This window comes from Rhamphochromis longiceps, linkage group LG7 (genome assembly GCF_057381845.1).
Source record: "Rhamphochromis longiceps isolate RC_006_pf linkage group LG7, R_longiceps_female_GT1.1, whole genome shotgun sequence".
In the NCBI taxonomy this organism is placed as follows: Eukaryota; Metazoa; Chordata; class Actinopteri; order Cichliformes; family Cichlidae; genus Rhamphochromis; species Rhamphochromis longiceps.
In genome coordinates, this window is record NC_140563.1 from 40,149,680 (window position 1) to 40,162,713 (window position 13,034).

At 40.5% G+C, this 13,034-nt stretch overlaps 1 protein-coding gene across 4 annotated transcripts in view; it reads left to right on the top strand.

The window, feature by feature from the left end:
* palm2akap2 (PALM2 and AKAP2 fusion) overlaps positions 1-13,034 on the top strand; it is an 83,454-nt gene that overhangs the window by 23,411 nt on the left and 47,009 nt on the right. For all 4 annotated transcript variants that reach the window (XM_085413629.1, XM_085413630.1, XM_085413631.1 and 1 more), the window contains exons 4-6: positions 10,984-11,098; positions 11,891-11,912; positions 12,655-12,780. In XM_085413629.1, the coding sequence (XP_085269755.1) occupies positions 10,984-11,098; positions 11,891-11,912; positions 12,655-12,780 (263 nt within the window). The remainder of the gene's footprint in view (positions 1-10,983; positions 11,099-11,890; positions 11,913-12,654; positions 12,781-13,034) is intronic.

Consider the following 13,034-nt stretch of genomic DNA (forward strand, 5'->3'; position numbering starts at 1 on the left):
TTTTTTTTTTTTTTTAATATTGCAGTTGTGGTTTTAATTAGTTACAAAAGCAATTAAACTGTAAGGATTATTGTCTGCAGTCTGGTTTCACTCTCCTACAGTCCAGCCTTTTGAGCTAAATCAACTCCAGCTTTATTTATCTCTGCAACAGGAAAACAAAGTGTTGCACAGCAATCACAAGTGACAGTCAAACTCTCTAGACAACTGTGTGGCATTGGAGATTTTTTGAATTCTGCATTCTCAAATCCTATAAATACACACTGAGTTAGAACAACCGCAGTTAGCTCCAATAACAGCAACAGTGGGCCAGAAAGTCCTGAAGGCCATACTTTTCTTGATTCCCAGAAAGTTTTGGAGTAAATGTAGAAGTTGGTCAATGCCTTGTTGTCTTGCATACTAATCCTTTGTTTCACAAGGTAGACGGAGACAGACAGACAGACAGATAGATAGATAGATAGATAGATAGATAGATGTGAATCAGGGTCTCAGATGGCTGCTGAAAAGTGCTTTAAGAGGAGCTCAGCTGTTTGGCATTAAAGTCTCAAGGCTTTCAGAAAACAAGCTTTTCCAGTGGGTAAAATAAAGCCACAGTGCTTGTGTGTGGGTGTTTGAGGAGTGTCTTTATAGTCACACAAATCCTAAACCTGAAACCCAGTAATGAAAACATTGTACACAAATAAACATGAAAAAATAAGTGTATGGCCACCTGAATGAGAGGCAGATGATGCATCAGAGGAAATTACTTCATAAGTATAATCAAATGGAACTCCCACACAGTCGTGCTTACTGCTGAAATATTTATTAAATTATAATGTTTCAGTCTGCCCGTCCTAGATTGTAGGTAGATTGATACCATATTAGCATTCTCTTTTATACACACACACAGACACACACACGCAGGAGCTAATCAATTATCACATTATCCAATCAGAAAAGCAGATGACTCAGTGATTCAATAAACACTTTAGCAGTAAAGGAGACGGCGTATAAAATTAAACATCAACAGTAGGAAAAAAGTGTGATGTCGTGGTGTGAAGGTGGGAGATATTGGAGGACTTCCTGCTTTTAACACAAACTTCAGTGGACACTTTAAAGACCGAACGAGACAAAGACACAGCAGTTGCTCTTTTAGAGATGCTTGTCTCATTTCATGCACCGGAGAACGAAAGAAGAGGAACAGCTGTGCTGCTTGCTGAGCATTAAATGCAACACAATAAGTGTTATTGGATAGTCCAAAGGAACAGACAAAACACTGAATAAGAATTTGGTAAACATTAGGAAAGTATCAGCACTGACTAGTTTTGACCTTCAACTGGTGATCACGTAAAGTAAAAGGGGGGGTGCAGTGGTATCTTTGTGTAGGCCATTTCATCCACATACAGTACTTGGACAGCACAGACAGGAGGAAGGAGAAGACGTTAACTTTGCAGAGCCTGGAGGACACACAGACACAAGGAGACAGAATGAGAGAGTGGAGGCAGCAGTGGTAGTTTTACAGATATCCCTATCATTACATGGACAGCCTAAGTAAACACAGAGAGGAATACAGCACTGTGACCCGAGCTGTACCCACACTGTGCTGCTTTTGGATCATTGCTTGTTTCATGTTGCACAGACAGCGTTGTGCGGATGTCGCTGTCACTGTTGGGGAAATGTGTGGTTTTGTTTTTTGTGTACAGCATGTCCTCCTACATATTCAAGACCTGGAGAAATATGGTTTAATCTTTTTTAGAAATCAGAAAATAGCTTCACTAAAAGAATACAGGTTTTGAATTCAAAGGTAGGCCAGCGCAGTCTTTATTTAAACATGTAGCGCGCGTACGTGTGCACAATCTCACATTTCTATTTGTGCACTCGCTAGGACCATTTTCCCTAATTTTCCCAGTAAATCTGCAGTGACCTCCATTGCTCAGCAGATAGATAATGTTCCATCTTTCCATCACCTTGACTAACTATCAATAGATTACCAGACCAGAAAATCTGCAAGTGCAAAAGAGCCAAATGGGGACACATGAGGTCCAGCTGGCAGTCTGACTATAGCAAAATATACTTATTGCAACAAGCCCAGTGAAATGCCCTGTGTTGTGTTACATAATGCTCCAAGAGTATTTGTCTTTTGCCTCGCAGTGACAGTATGAGAGCAGTTTCTGTGCTTCAGTTCAGATCATTCCACGGCAGTTTCAGCTTGCAGAGTTCACCATATCTGCATTTCACAATCACACATTTGCCTCAGCTGTAAAACCAGATGGGACAGAAACCATTTTAGCTTGAGCCAAATGTGACTGCTGTGAAAACAAAGTCTTTCCTCACCAAAACTAAATTAAAGGCCAAAATTAGTCCCTCGGTGTGACATATTTGAGACAAGAACACCAAGCTAGAATCAGCTAGAATAGAATAGTTAGTAAATTCCTTACATTTTGTGGGTGGGACACCAAAAAGGAAAGACTGAATTGTGTTTATTGTGTGCTACGTTGATTTTCTCTTCCACGGATGTTACATTGCAGGTTTCAACATAAATACTTTATAAGTTAAATTTGAGCTAAAACAGTTAACTTGACAGAAAGTAGTCAAAAGTAATTTGGTAAGGGATAAATTTGTTTAGTTTGATAGCAACAATACTTCTACTTCTCAGGTGTAGTGATTTTTTTTTGTAGCTGGACTATCAGCATCTATAAAACAATTCATTAAAGGCCCACATTTAACTCACTAAAAACATCGCTGTCACGGCTGCACAGCAGTCGTGTGGTGAATTGAGAAAATGATCCAAGATGCAGGCACTGACTGGGGTGCGAGTGAATGTTTATTTGCAGAGGTGATAAGGTGACAAAAACAGGAGGAGCAGAGCGGGGAGTAAACCAACCTAAACTGGGGAAAACTAAAGAACTCAACTTAAACCAAGCACGCACGGGAGGAGGAACGAAATGCACAATGAAAGATGGCGGGAAGACGCAGAATGAACACCGGGTTACACAGAACGATGCAGACAGACATGGCGTTAAACAGACAACACGACAGAGAGCTCAGGAAAACACAGGGCTTAAATACACGGGGAGTAATCAGGGAATGGGCCACAGGAGGGAGACACAGCTGGGAGCAATTAGGCTAACGAGACAGGGGAGCGGTAAAACTGAACACACTCACATGAGACATGAACTTTCAGAATAAAACAGGAAACTAACAGACACAGAGAACCAGACAGGACACTGAACTTGACAGGCAGACTCATGAGCAGACACAATAACACCATGGACAGACAGAGGGAACACAGGCAGGCATGAAACAAAAACACTAACACATAGCAAACCTAAACAAAAGACAAAACAGAATAACCGAGAACAAAGAATAATATAAAGAAACACAATACACCGAGTCCTCAGACTCAGGACCATGACAATCGCATAAATTCCTTAAAATCATCAACCTTTTTACTGTTATTTAATACATATACATCTAAAATATAGTGTTTTTAAGGTCATAGACAAACACTTTTCAATTTGCAGCAAGCTGGGAGAGACAATGTATTTTGTGTTAAATCTACATCATAGGTACATTGTAATTTATGCCTAAATTATGCTTCTGCTGTGAATCTGAGTTTGCGGTGTAGCCCGTTTAAGTAACCATTGCCATTGCCAGGTCTGCATTTACAACACATAAGTATAAATCCACTGTAAAAAGCCTGCACTTTACACATCACCTTGCACTCCTGTCTGTTTCACTTCCTGTCAGCCATCAGTTTTCCTTCCTTTGCACTCTCATTAGTTAAATTCATCTATAATCATTTATCCAGTCAGCCTCCCCAGTTTATACTCCCTGATGTTTCAGTCTGTCAGTTGCCAGATCATCTGTTTTCCACCAGCTTCTAGTGTCTCCATTGTTCACAGTACAGTAGATCTCATCATGTGTTCATGCTTCCTGCATGTATGACCCCTGCCCAAATTAAAGATTTTGATTATTTCCCCTCATTATTGTGGCGTATATGCTTTGCATTTGTGTCCATACGTCTTGTCTTTTCTTGCTCTCTGTAGCACAATCTGTGACTGTAAACAACTGAGCAGATTAAGACTTATGCAGCATAATGCATCTTTAACTTTGTGTGCGAGCTTTAGCACAGGACAGTTAATCATTCAAGCAGAAAGGATCAAAGAGCTGCATGAGTTACAGCTGCCCTGTGTGGGTGTGTGAATGCAGGCTATAAAATGATCATAACCAAAGAGTAAAAATAAGAGATTACAGAGCTGGAAATGGATCGTGTGCAGCTTGCATCTTCGCCAAGTGATTTGACTCGACAGAACAACACTCAGGAGGGAAACAAGACAAAGTCAGGGTCTGAATATAGATTTCTGGGCCTGTGTGTACAATCTTAAAGAGTGATTTCACTCTTTGACTACATAATGTGTGGGAGTAATGGTTTTGTGAGTTAGCAAATTTGAAATGGGAAGCAGGCGTTTCTTTTGGAGTAGGGAGAAGAAGACGAGAGTCTTCCATCCTACTAACCTATTTATGTGGCTAACTTATGTGTTGTGCTAAATGTTTTTGTTTGTTTGCATTTGAATTTCAAGGCTAGTGATACTAATTGGTGCTGAGTCAGTTTACCAGCCTGCACACTCAGGATGCACACAGAATTAAAAGAACACTGACAAACAATTATATCTCATTAAAACCTTAGAGCACACTATAAACCAGTTATTATAGGCAGCACAGTGGCTCAGTGGTTAACACCATCACATCAAGAAGGGCCTCCATTTGAACCAAGAAACCAAGTTAGGAGCTTTCTGTGTGGAGTTTGCAAGTTCTCTGGTTTCTCCTACCCCTGAAAACCATGCTGTGTTAACCCTGCCTATGTGCAGCCTACCCTACTGTATATGTATTTATACCTTCAACCTCCTCGCTGTTCCAAATATTGAAAAGCTATAAATTGAAGTACAGCTTCACTTATAAATACACGATGTGGTTGGAGCTTCTTCCTCTCTCGTCCTCTCAGTGTGTCATTGCTTTGTGTGTTCCTGTATCTCTGACAGCCTGCGTGCACATGAATGCATGCTCTCACACACACACACACACACACACTGAAACAGATGTCGGCTCTTCCTCCTCTTGTGTGATGTGGAAAGCAGTTGCTGCTGCCCACCCAGGCGTATCCATGGCAACTGGACTGTGGTTGGCTGACAAGGCGGGGACAGTGACATCACTGGTCTCATTCAAGGAGTGCCACAGAGATAATAATGCTGCTGACTTCTTTTGTAGAAGTGTAGCAGGAGAGTTAAAGTCATGAGCCTGGTTCTCTGTCTTTCCCACCCTAAAACAACTAGCTTTCCAGCTATAAGCACTTCATTTTACTTTTCTTATTTTGTTTTTCTGATTTTCACAAGTCTAAATTTATTTGATGGATATTCTTAATACTAATATGTTAAATATTATGGTGTTTTACTAATAATTAACAAGTAACAGACCTCATATAGAGTCTGGGATTAGGTACAACAGCTGCAGTTTTTCCTCACTGAAAAACTACCAACCAGTGTAACAACCCTCTCACCCAAAACTAAAGTTTACGGAGTTTTATTGTTGGCATGTTAAAGGTTTCCCCACTAGAGGGTGCCAGACACCCACATCACTAATACCAGTGTCACTCTGTCTTTACTTTTTTGCCCGCATTGCATTTGCAAAGAATAGACTAGTTGTGTAAAGGGTGTTTACACAAATGTCCTGACATTGGTTTGAACCAAAGATTTCACATTTGGTGTCACCTCTTCATAAGATTTGTTGCCACTGACATTCAGTCCAGTCCTTTTGTAATTTGGCAAACTTCATCCTCCCTTGCTTTCTTGCCTTAAAAATGGCGACTTGACAGCCACCCTTCCATTGAGACCATTTCTAATGAGGCATCAGTGAACAGTAGATGATTTAGCTGAAGGTCTGGATGCATCTTTTGGGTCCTGTATCAAGATTTTGATATATTTCTTTCCTATTTCTTAAGGAAATTACTTTCAGATGCAACTCATCTAATGTAGATTTTTAGCCCTGTCATTTCTTCATCTGTCCTCCTCTTTTCCAGTTTCCTCAGATTTTTTTAAGCACACATTGCACATCACCCTAAATAACATGTGTGTATATATATATATATATATATATATATATATATATAGATAGATAGATGCTTTCCGCTATTGGCTCTTTTGGGAATCACGTTGTTAATACAGAAAATACTATTTTCTATCTGTCGAACTGTTATCTTTGCTATTTCCCATAGATTCAACAGAAAAAAAGTGAATAAATTATGGTTGTTTTTTTTGTTTTGTTTGTTTGTTTTTTACAAACAAAGTGCCTAAGGATATAATTTAAAAGTGAATAAAGCAAGAACTTTGAAAGACCTTTAGAAAGCCTGATTACTTGGAAATAAAATATAAAGAAATGAGACTTTTGCACTATACCGTACACTACCTGACATTGTTAAAATGTAGCAGGATGAGAAAACTGTGTCCAATGTCCTGGCAAAAGTCTTGCTTCTCTTCCATTTTGACAAGACCTCTTGCAGCTCAGAGGAAGCTGAAGTAAAATCCTTTTCCCACTAGAAAGGAAATGAGCTCTGGGGGAGCTGGAATAAGCAGTCACATGAGTGGCAATAGCTTGTAGAGACATCTACTGTGGTTAGATAATACTTACTGTAGGTAAAAGCAAAAGATTTGGGAATCTTTAATTTCCTGTGTACCACTGTACAGTTTATGTGTGAGTGATCTAAACGCCACAGTACTCTGTATGTTTAGACTCTTTAGACTTTTAAACCAATATTTTATCTTTAATTTGCAACAGTGTTTTTTCTTGGGTATTTTGACTTCCAGATGCCAGTTTAGTTGTGACGTTTGACAGGATAACATCTGGAAGTTTGATACTCTGACACCTATGTGGGAGTGCATGGTACTGAGTCACAATTATTCAGTGTATCTGAGCAAAGAATGAACAGTGTGACTTCATCACAAATCACAGTAAGTTCAGTTTATTCAGTAGCCATATTTATACAATCAGCTCTGGCCTCTTGAGTGCTAATTAGACGTGTCACTAATTACATTTCTCCAGCTTGTACAATTTTCAGTTCCATCAGGTGTCAGCAATATAAAAACAGTTTGACAGATGTTAAAGTAAATTGCTTTACTTCAATTCAGTCATTCTGAAAAATATAAAAGTTTAATTAAAAATGTTTTAGTAGGTTAGAATTGCAGAAAAAAAAACGTGTGAATATAATCAGGGACACTGTAACAGTTTACATTAAGGTAGTTGTTTCTTTGCATTCATATAAGTAATATATTCGCTCCTTATTAAGCAAGCATTTATGCCTTATTCTGCATCATGACTACAGTTTGCTTACCGTCCAAATCGTTCCACAGACGATGCCATCTCTCATCTCCTCCACACATCACTCACTCACTTGGACACTAGAAGGGGGAATTATGTTAAAATGCTCTTCATAGACTACAGCTCTGCATTTAACACCATAATTCCCTCCACACTCACCACCAAGCTGGAGCATCTGGGACTCAGCTCATCTATGTGTCAGTGGATCTCCAACTTCCTAACTGGCAGACCACAGGCAGTAAGGATGGGCGGACATGTCTCAGCCTCCACCACTCTCAGCACTGGAGCCCCCCAGGGGTGTGTTCTGAGCCCCCTGCTGTACTCTTTGTACACATATGACTGTGTGGCCACTACCAGCTCCACCACCATCATCAAGTTTGCTGACGACACCGTCGTGGTGGGCCTGATCTCTGATAACAACGAGACGGCCTACCTGAAGGAGATTAGGAATCTGGAGAACTGGTGCCAGAGGAACAACCTCCTTCTAAACGTCAGTAAGACAAAGGAGCTGATAGTGGACTTCAGCACTAAGCAGGAGAGGAACTACCAGACCCCTGTCATCAACGAGTGCCCAGTGGAGAGAGTGGACAGCTTCAAATACCTCGGAGTTCACATCACGCAGGACCTGTCATGGTCCTGTCACATCAACACCGTGGTGAAAAAGGCCCGTCAGCGTCTCTACCACCTCAGACGCTTGAGAGACTTCCAACTGCCCTCCAAGGTGCTCAGGAACTTTTACTCGTGCACCAGGGAGAGCATCCTGACGGGAAACATCTTAACCTGGTTCGGAAACAGCACCATGCAGGACAGACGAGCTCTACAGAGGGTTGTGCGGTCAGCTGAGCGCACCATCCGCTCCGAGCTCCCTGACCTGCACTCAATCTACAGCAGGCGGTGCTGGACCAAGGCCAGGAAGATCGTGAAGGACCTCAGCCATCCCAACAACAGACTGTTCTCTCTGCTGAGGTCAGGAAAGCGATTCCGCTCCCTGAAGACCAACACAGAGAGACTGAGGAGGAGCTTCTTCCCGCAGGCGATACGGTCTCTCAATCACACCACCACACAGTACTGACCCACACATACAGTTCTTACACACACACTGGACTTTCTGGACATTGTTTTCACTTCATCACTTAAATCACGCTGCTGTTATTGTGTATATATTTATTTATATTTCTTCATACATTCTTATATAGTTCTATATTGTGTATTTTGTTGTACAGTTATTTTATTTTCAACTTTGATTTATATATTTTATCTTATTCTTTCCCAGTTAAATTTACCCTTCATTCTAATTTGTGTTGTACAGTTATTTCATTTTTAACCTTAATTTATATTTTATTCCTTCCTAGTTAAATTTACCCTTTTTAATTTTTCATATTTATTTCCTATCTTATTCATAGCCTTTTCCTTTTTTTGTTTTCTTTAGGTCACGAGCAGTTGTCCAAGCATTTCACTACATATCGTACTGTGTATGACTGTGTACGTGACAAATAAAATTTGAATTTGAATTTGAATTTGAATTTGACTTATACCTCTAGTCGTGAGAAAGATCTTACTTTGAATGGGGAACAGATTCTGAATTAGAAAGACCTCATTTAGAGTTATTTGTAGTTAGTTTTGTTACATAAGAAGAGATCATATTTAGTTAGTGCTACTAAGACTAATGTGGTGCTACTCACAGACTGTAAAGTTGGTACCTCTTTATAAAGCCGTTTTCTGTTTGGAAATAGGAGTCATTCAGAAAAATGTTGGTGTAAAGAAGTGGCTTACAGTGACTTTTACGGAAACATAATCCCACATACCAGATTTTAAAAATCCCAGCTAATTGCTTTAAGAAAGAAGAAAAAAGAAGAAAAAAATGTGATTATTTTGAACTGTGAGTCATGCTAATCGACTCAAATGGACGCTAAGAATAAAAATATGGAGTTAGAAAAAGCTCAAAGGTCACTTATAGTAATTAGCTTTTGTACCTTAAAATAACGTGTGGCCTTTTTCTATTTTTTCCACGTTGTGACTTTGCAATATCGCACATTGTTCTTTCATAAACAGATAAAACTGATTGTATGACATATTCATATGATCATTTTTAGACATTCATGCTAAGATTAGTGTGCTACTTGAAAAAATAATGATTACACATTGTGGTGCAGTCCTTGCCTCTAAGTTCAGTGTTGAGTAATTGTTTCTCCTACCATCAAGGCTAGAGTTAAAGATAGAGGATCGCTGTATTTATAAATAACTGACTGCGGTCATTTCTTCCAAATATGAAGATGGGAGAAAATGCTCACAAGTTACTTAAAACTTAATAAGCTAAATAAATCAAAAAAAAGCCCCAAATGTTCCACTTCATCATGAGTCAGATATGCTGTATTATGATCATCGGTACACACTGATAAGATGCTGGGGCTTTACAGAATGGAGAGTGGTTTTACAACAGCTGCCTTGTATTTTGCAATATTTGTTACATGTTTTCTGTAGCAAAGGCAGACCTGTTATTTTGGAGTACCCAGACCCCTGAACTGTATTATTTCAAGCAACACTGACTCACCGGCACAGTTAATTAACAGCACAGTTACATAAGCTAATTATTTTGCTAAGAAACTAGTTTTCACAGGAAAGCAACATTTCACATAGAAGTACTAAAAAACTGATTTTTGCAATCTGCATATTTACCGCATCAATAAAAAAAGGTTCACGAGCTCATATGAATGAAGTGTCTTTGAGCCTCACAGTAAGTCTTTGTACTGCTGCAGTGCTCTTCAGTTTGCTGAAGGTGAACCTGGGTAGCAACGCTGACAGACGGTGATGTATAGACTGTGTTTTTCCTTTTTTTTAAAAAATTATTTCAGGTTTTCAAGTGACTATTGACAATACAGTGAAAGATTTTCAAAGCAAATCCTCCAAAATATCTAATCAGATATATGTGGTCTACTCATTCTAACAATCAGTGCACTTGTTTCTGTAAACTCCTTCAGATAAGATAAAGTGTTCATGGTCGAAGGTGCAAACGGGACGACTGACCTCTACTAATTCTTGACTACTCCGGAAGAATTGTTGCTAGCATTGTTGTGAGCCATAATGTGTCTTTTACATGATGTCACACACATTGACTCACAAATTCCTGATGTCCCAGAGGATTGTATCCTGAAGTAAGGAAGCTTGGTCCTCCTCCCTTACTGCTTCCTAGTATTGTTGTTGCATCCATCTCTTAAATGTCCACGTCAGCATTATGTGTGTACTTCCATGTGAACATTTTAGGTGCAATTTAAAGGATGGCAGTAATGACTTAACAGTCCTTAACGGCCATTTGTTTAAAAGAAGTTATAATTAACTGAATGCATTTGCATTGCATTAAGCCCTCTGAATAGCAAAAGCAAAAACATGTTGTTATCATAGCAACAGAGAGAAATGGTTCATAAACCTGCTGAAGGAGGATGTGGAGTTTTTCCTGTTGTACAAAGCTTTTAACCAGATGATGGCATGTTTTTCTTTGCAAGTTCTTTAAAACCTACCATATCTACCTGGTCGTTTCTCATGTTAAGCATCTGGATGATATGCTGATGAAAATTGTGAACCTGACAATGAGCCACAGTTAACTTTGGATTTGTCTCTTGTGTTTTTGTGTATTTATAGGCTCGAGTCTGAAATCGGTGCACTCGAAAGTGAAGAGTCTCAGATTTCAGCCAAGGAGCAAGTTCTTCGAGAACGCCTGAAGGAGACAGAGCGCTCGATAGAAGAGCTGCAGAAGGTATAAAAACATGAAGTGATTCAGGCATTGTTGAATCAATACAGACTTACTATACCCCAGCCCTGCTCAGGATGTGCAAGTCTTCTTTTAGTAGTTCAACAGCTCATTTTAATTTACCAGCTGTGCTTTAGGTCACGGTAAATGGTATTCCGAATAAACTAACAAGTAAACAAACTGCATTAAAAGTGCTCAAAAAAGATGGTCGTGCAATGTGTGATGAAAATGTTTTTTGACTCCGATGATAAACAAGAAATGTGAGTGATCCCTTTTGCACTTCTGCATCGCTACTGCTATTTGACCACTGGAACATGCCCATCTTCAGTTTCATATTGATTCTCAAAAATGCACTGTAATCAAACATTAGCTTTTGTTTTTGTTTCATGTTGACAATAGTCAGTTATAATTAGAGCTGCAGCTATGACCCAAGCACCTAACACCAGTCTTCAGTGGAGGAGTGCATAGTTTCTGAGACTGAAAGTGGCACACTGGGTTATGAGTCCTTTTTTTCCCACACTCATAAGGTTGTGCACTGTAGATTTATCCCCCAGGGTCAGTTTCTCAGTGGAAACTTCTATTTCCTGCACATTTTCAGGCCACATCAATGCAATCCTTGCTCAGTAGCCATTCTATTTACCACATTTAGCTCCTTAGAGTTTGTTCTCATCCCCAAACTTGTTGGACTCAAGTAGCACCGAAAGTAGTAAACACAAAAATACAGAATTGACTGCTGGTGCACACTTTCCCCCAAAAAACGAAGTTCAAACTTCTTTTTTTGTCTTTTCTCTCTTTCAGAGTCTGATGTCGCAGGATCAAGGTATGCTCAATGACACCCGTGCGAGCCTACAAACATAGACATGTTAACTGAAACTGCACAGAGTGAGGTGTGTGTGATGTGTGCATTTGTGTGTGTGGATAATAGTCTCGCTGAGGCAGGAGAGATGCAAGCCAGAGCTCGCTCCTGAACCCCCAAACACACACTAGCAGAAACTACATAGACACCGGCATGAAGCTCACACACACACACACACACACACACACACGCACGCGCACAAGGCCATGACTCTGCAGCCTGCAGTCACTGGCTTTATCCTCATCCCATTCACCAGCAAGCCCTGTAAGCCCCAAAAGCTTTGTTCCTGCTGTCACACACACACATAGACACACAAGAACACACACAAAGCAGTAACATATACACAAATACGGACACACACACACACTTCTGCTGCATAAGCAACGAACCTCAGGGGTACTAGAGTTGCTGCGGACAGAGAAACAGAGCTGAGGAGAGTTAGATGGTGTGTATGGGCGGGTGGATGTGTTGAATAGAGGCGGGCAGGGTCACACATGGGTGTGGTTAGTTACCCTGTTGTGAGGCCGGACTGTTTGTGTGTTTTTGTATCAGGGTGGACTCCACATCATTGAGGTGTGTGTATGCGTGAATACCCGGTGTGTGTTTGTGTGTATTGGCATGTAGCTAATGTAAGTGTGTGTGTGTGACTCACAGCCTCACAGCTTCATCTCATTGTCATTTCCCCTCCTGTGCTCCTGCTCACTAGATGCCACTGGCTGCATGTCTGCTCCTCTCTCGGACCGCATGGACCCCGATCCCAACCACCTCGCCCTGGCCACGCAGCACCAGACTGGCCCACCTGCCCTGGGCGACAACGCCAGACCAAGACCTGGTAAGACTAAGGGAGGAGAGGAGGGTAAGGGAGGGGGAGGGGGTGGAGAAGAGAAGAGAAGAGTGAGGGAGGGAGGAAGGGAGGACAGGACAGGACAGTTCTGGGCCTCAGCCAAGTTGGATTATAACCTGCATAAACTCACACGGAGTCTGAAGCGGCACCGATACGTTTTCTCTAAACTAATCAAATCTCATAAACTTTTTTAAGTTAACTTAACCACATGTATGGAAGCACATGGGCTTCGGTGCTTTTCA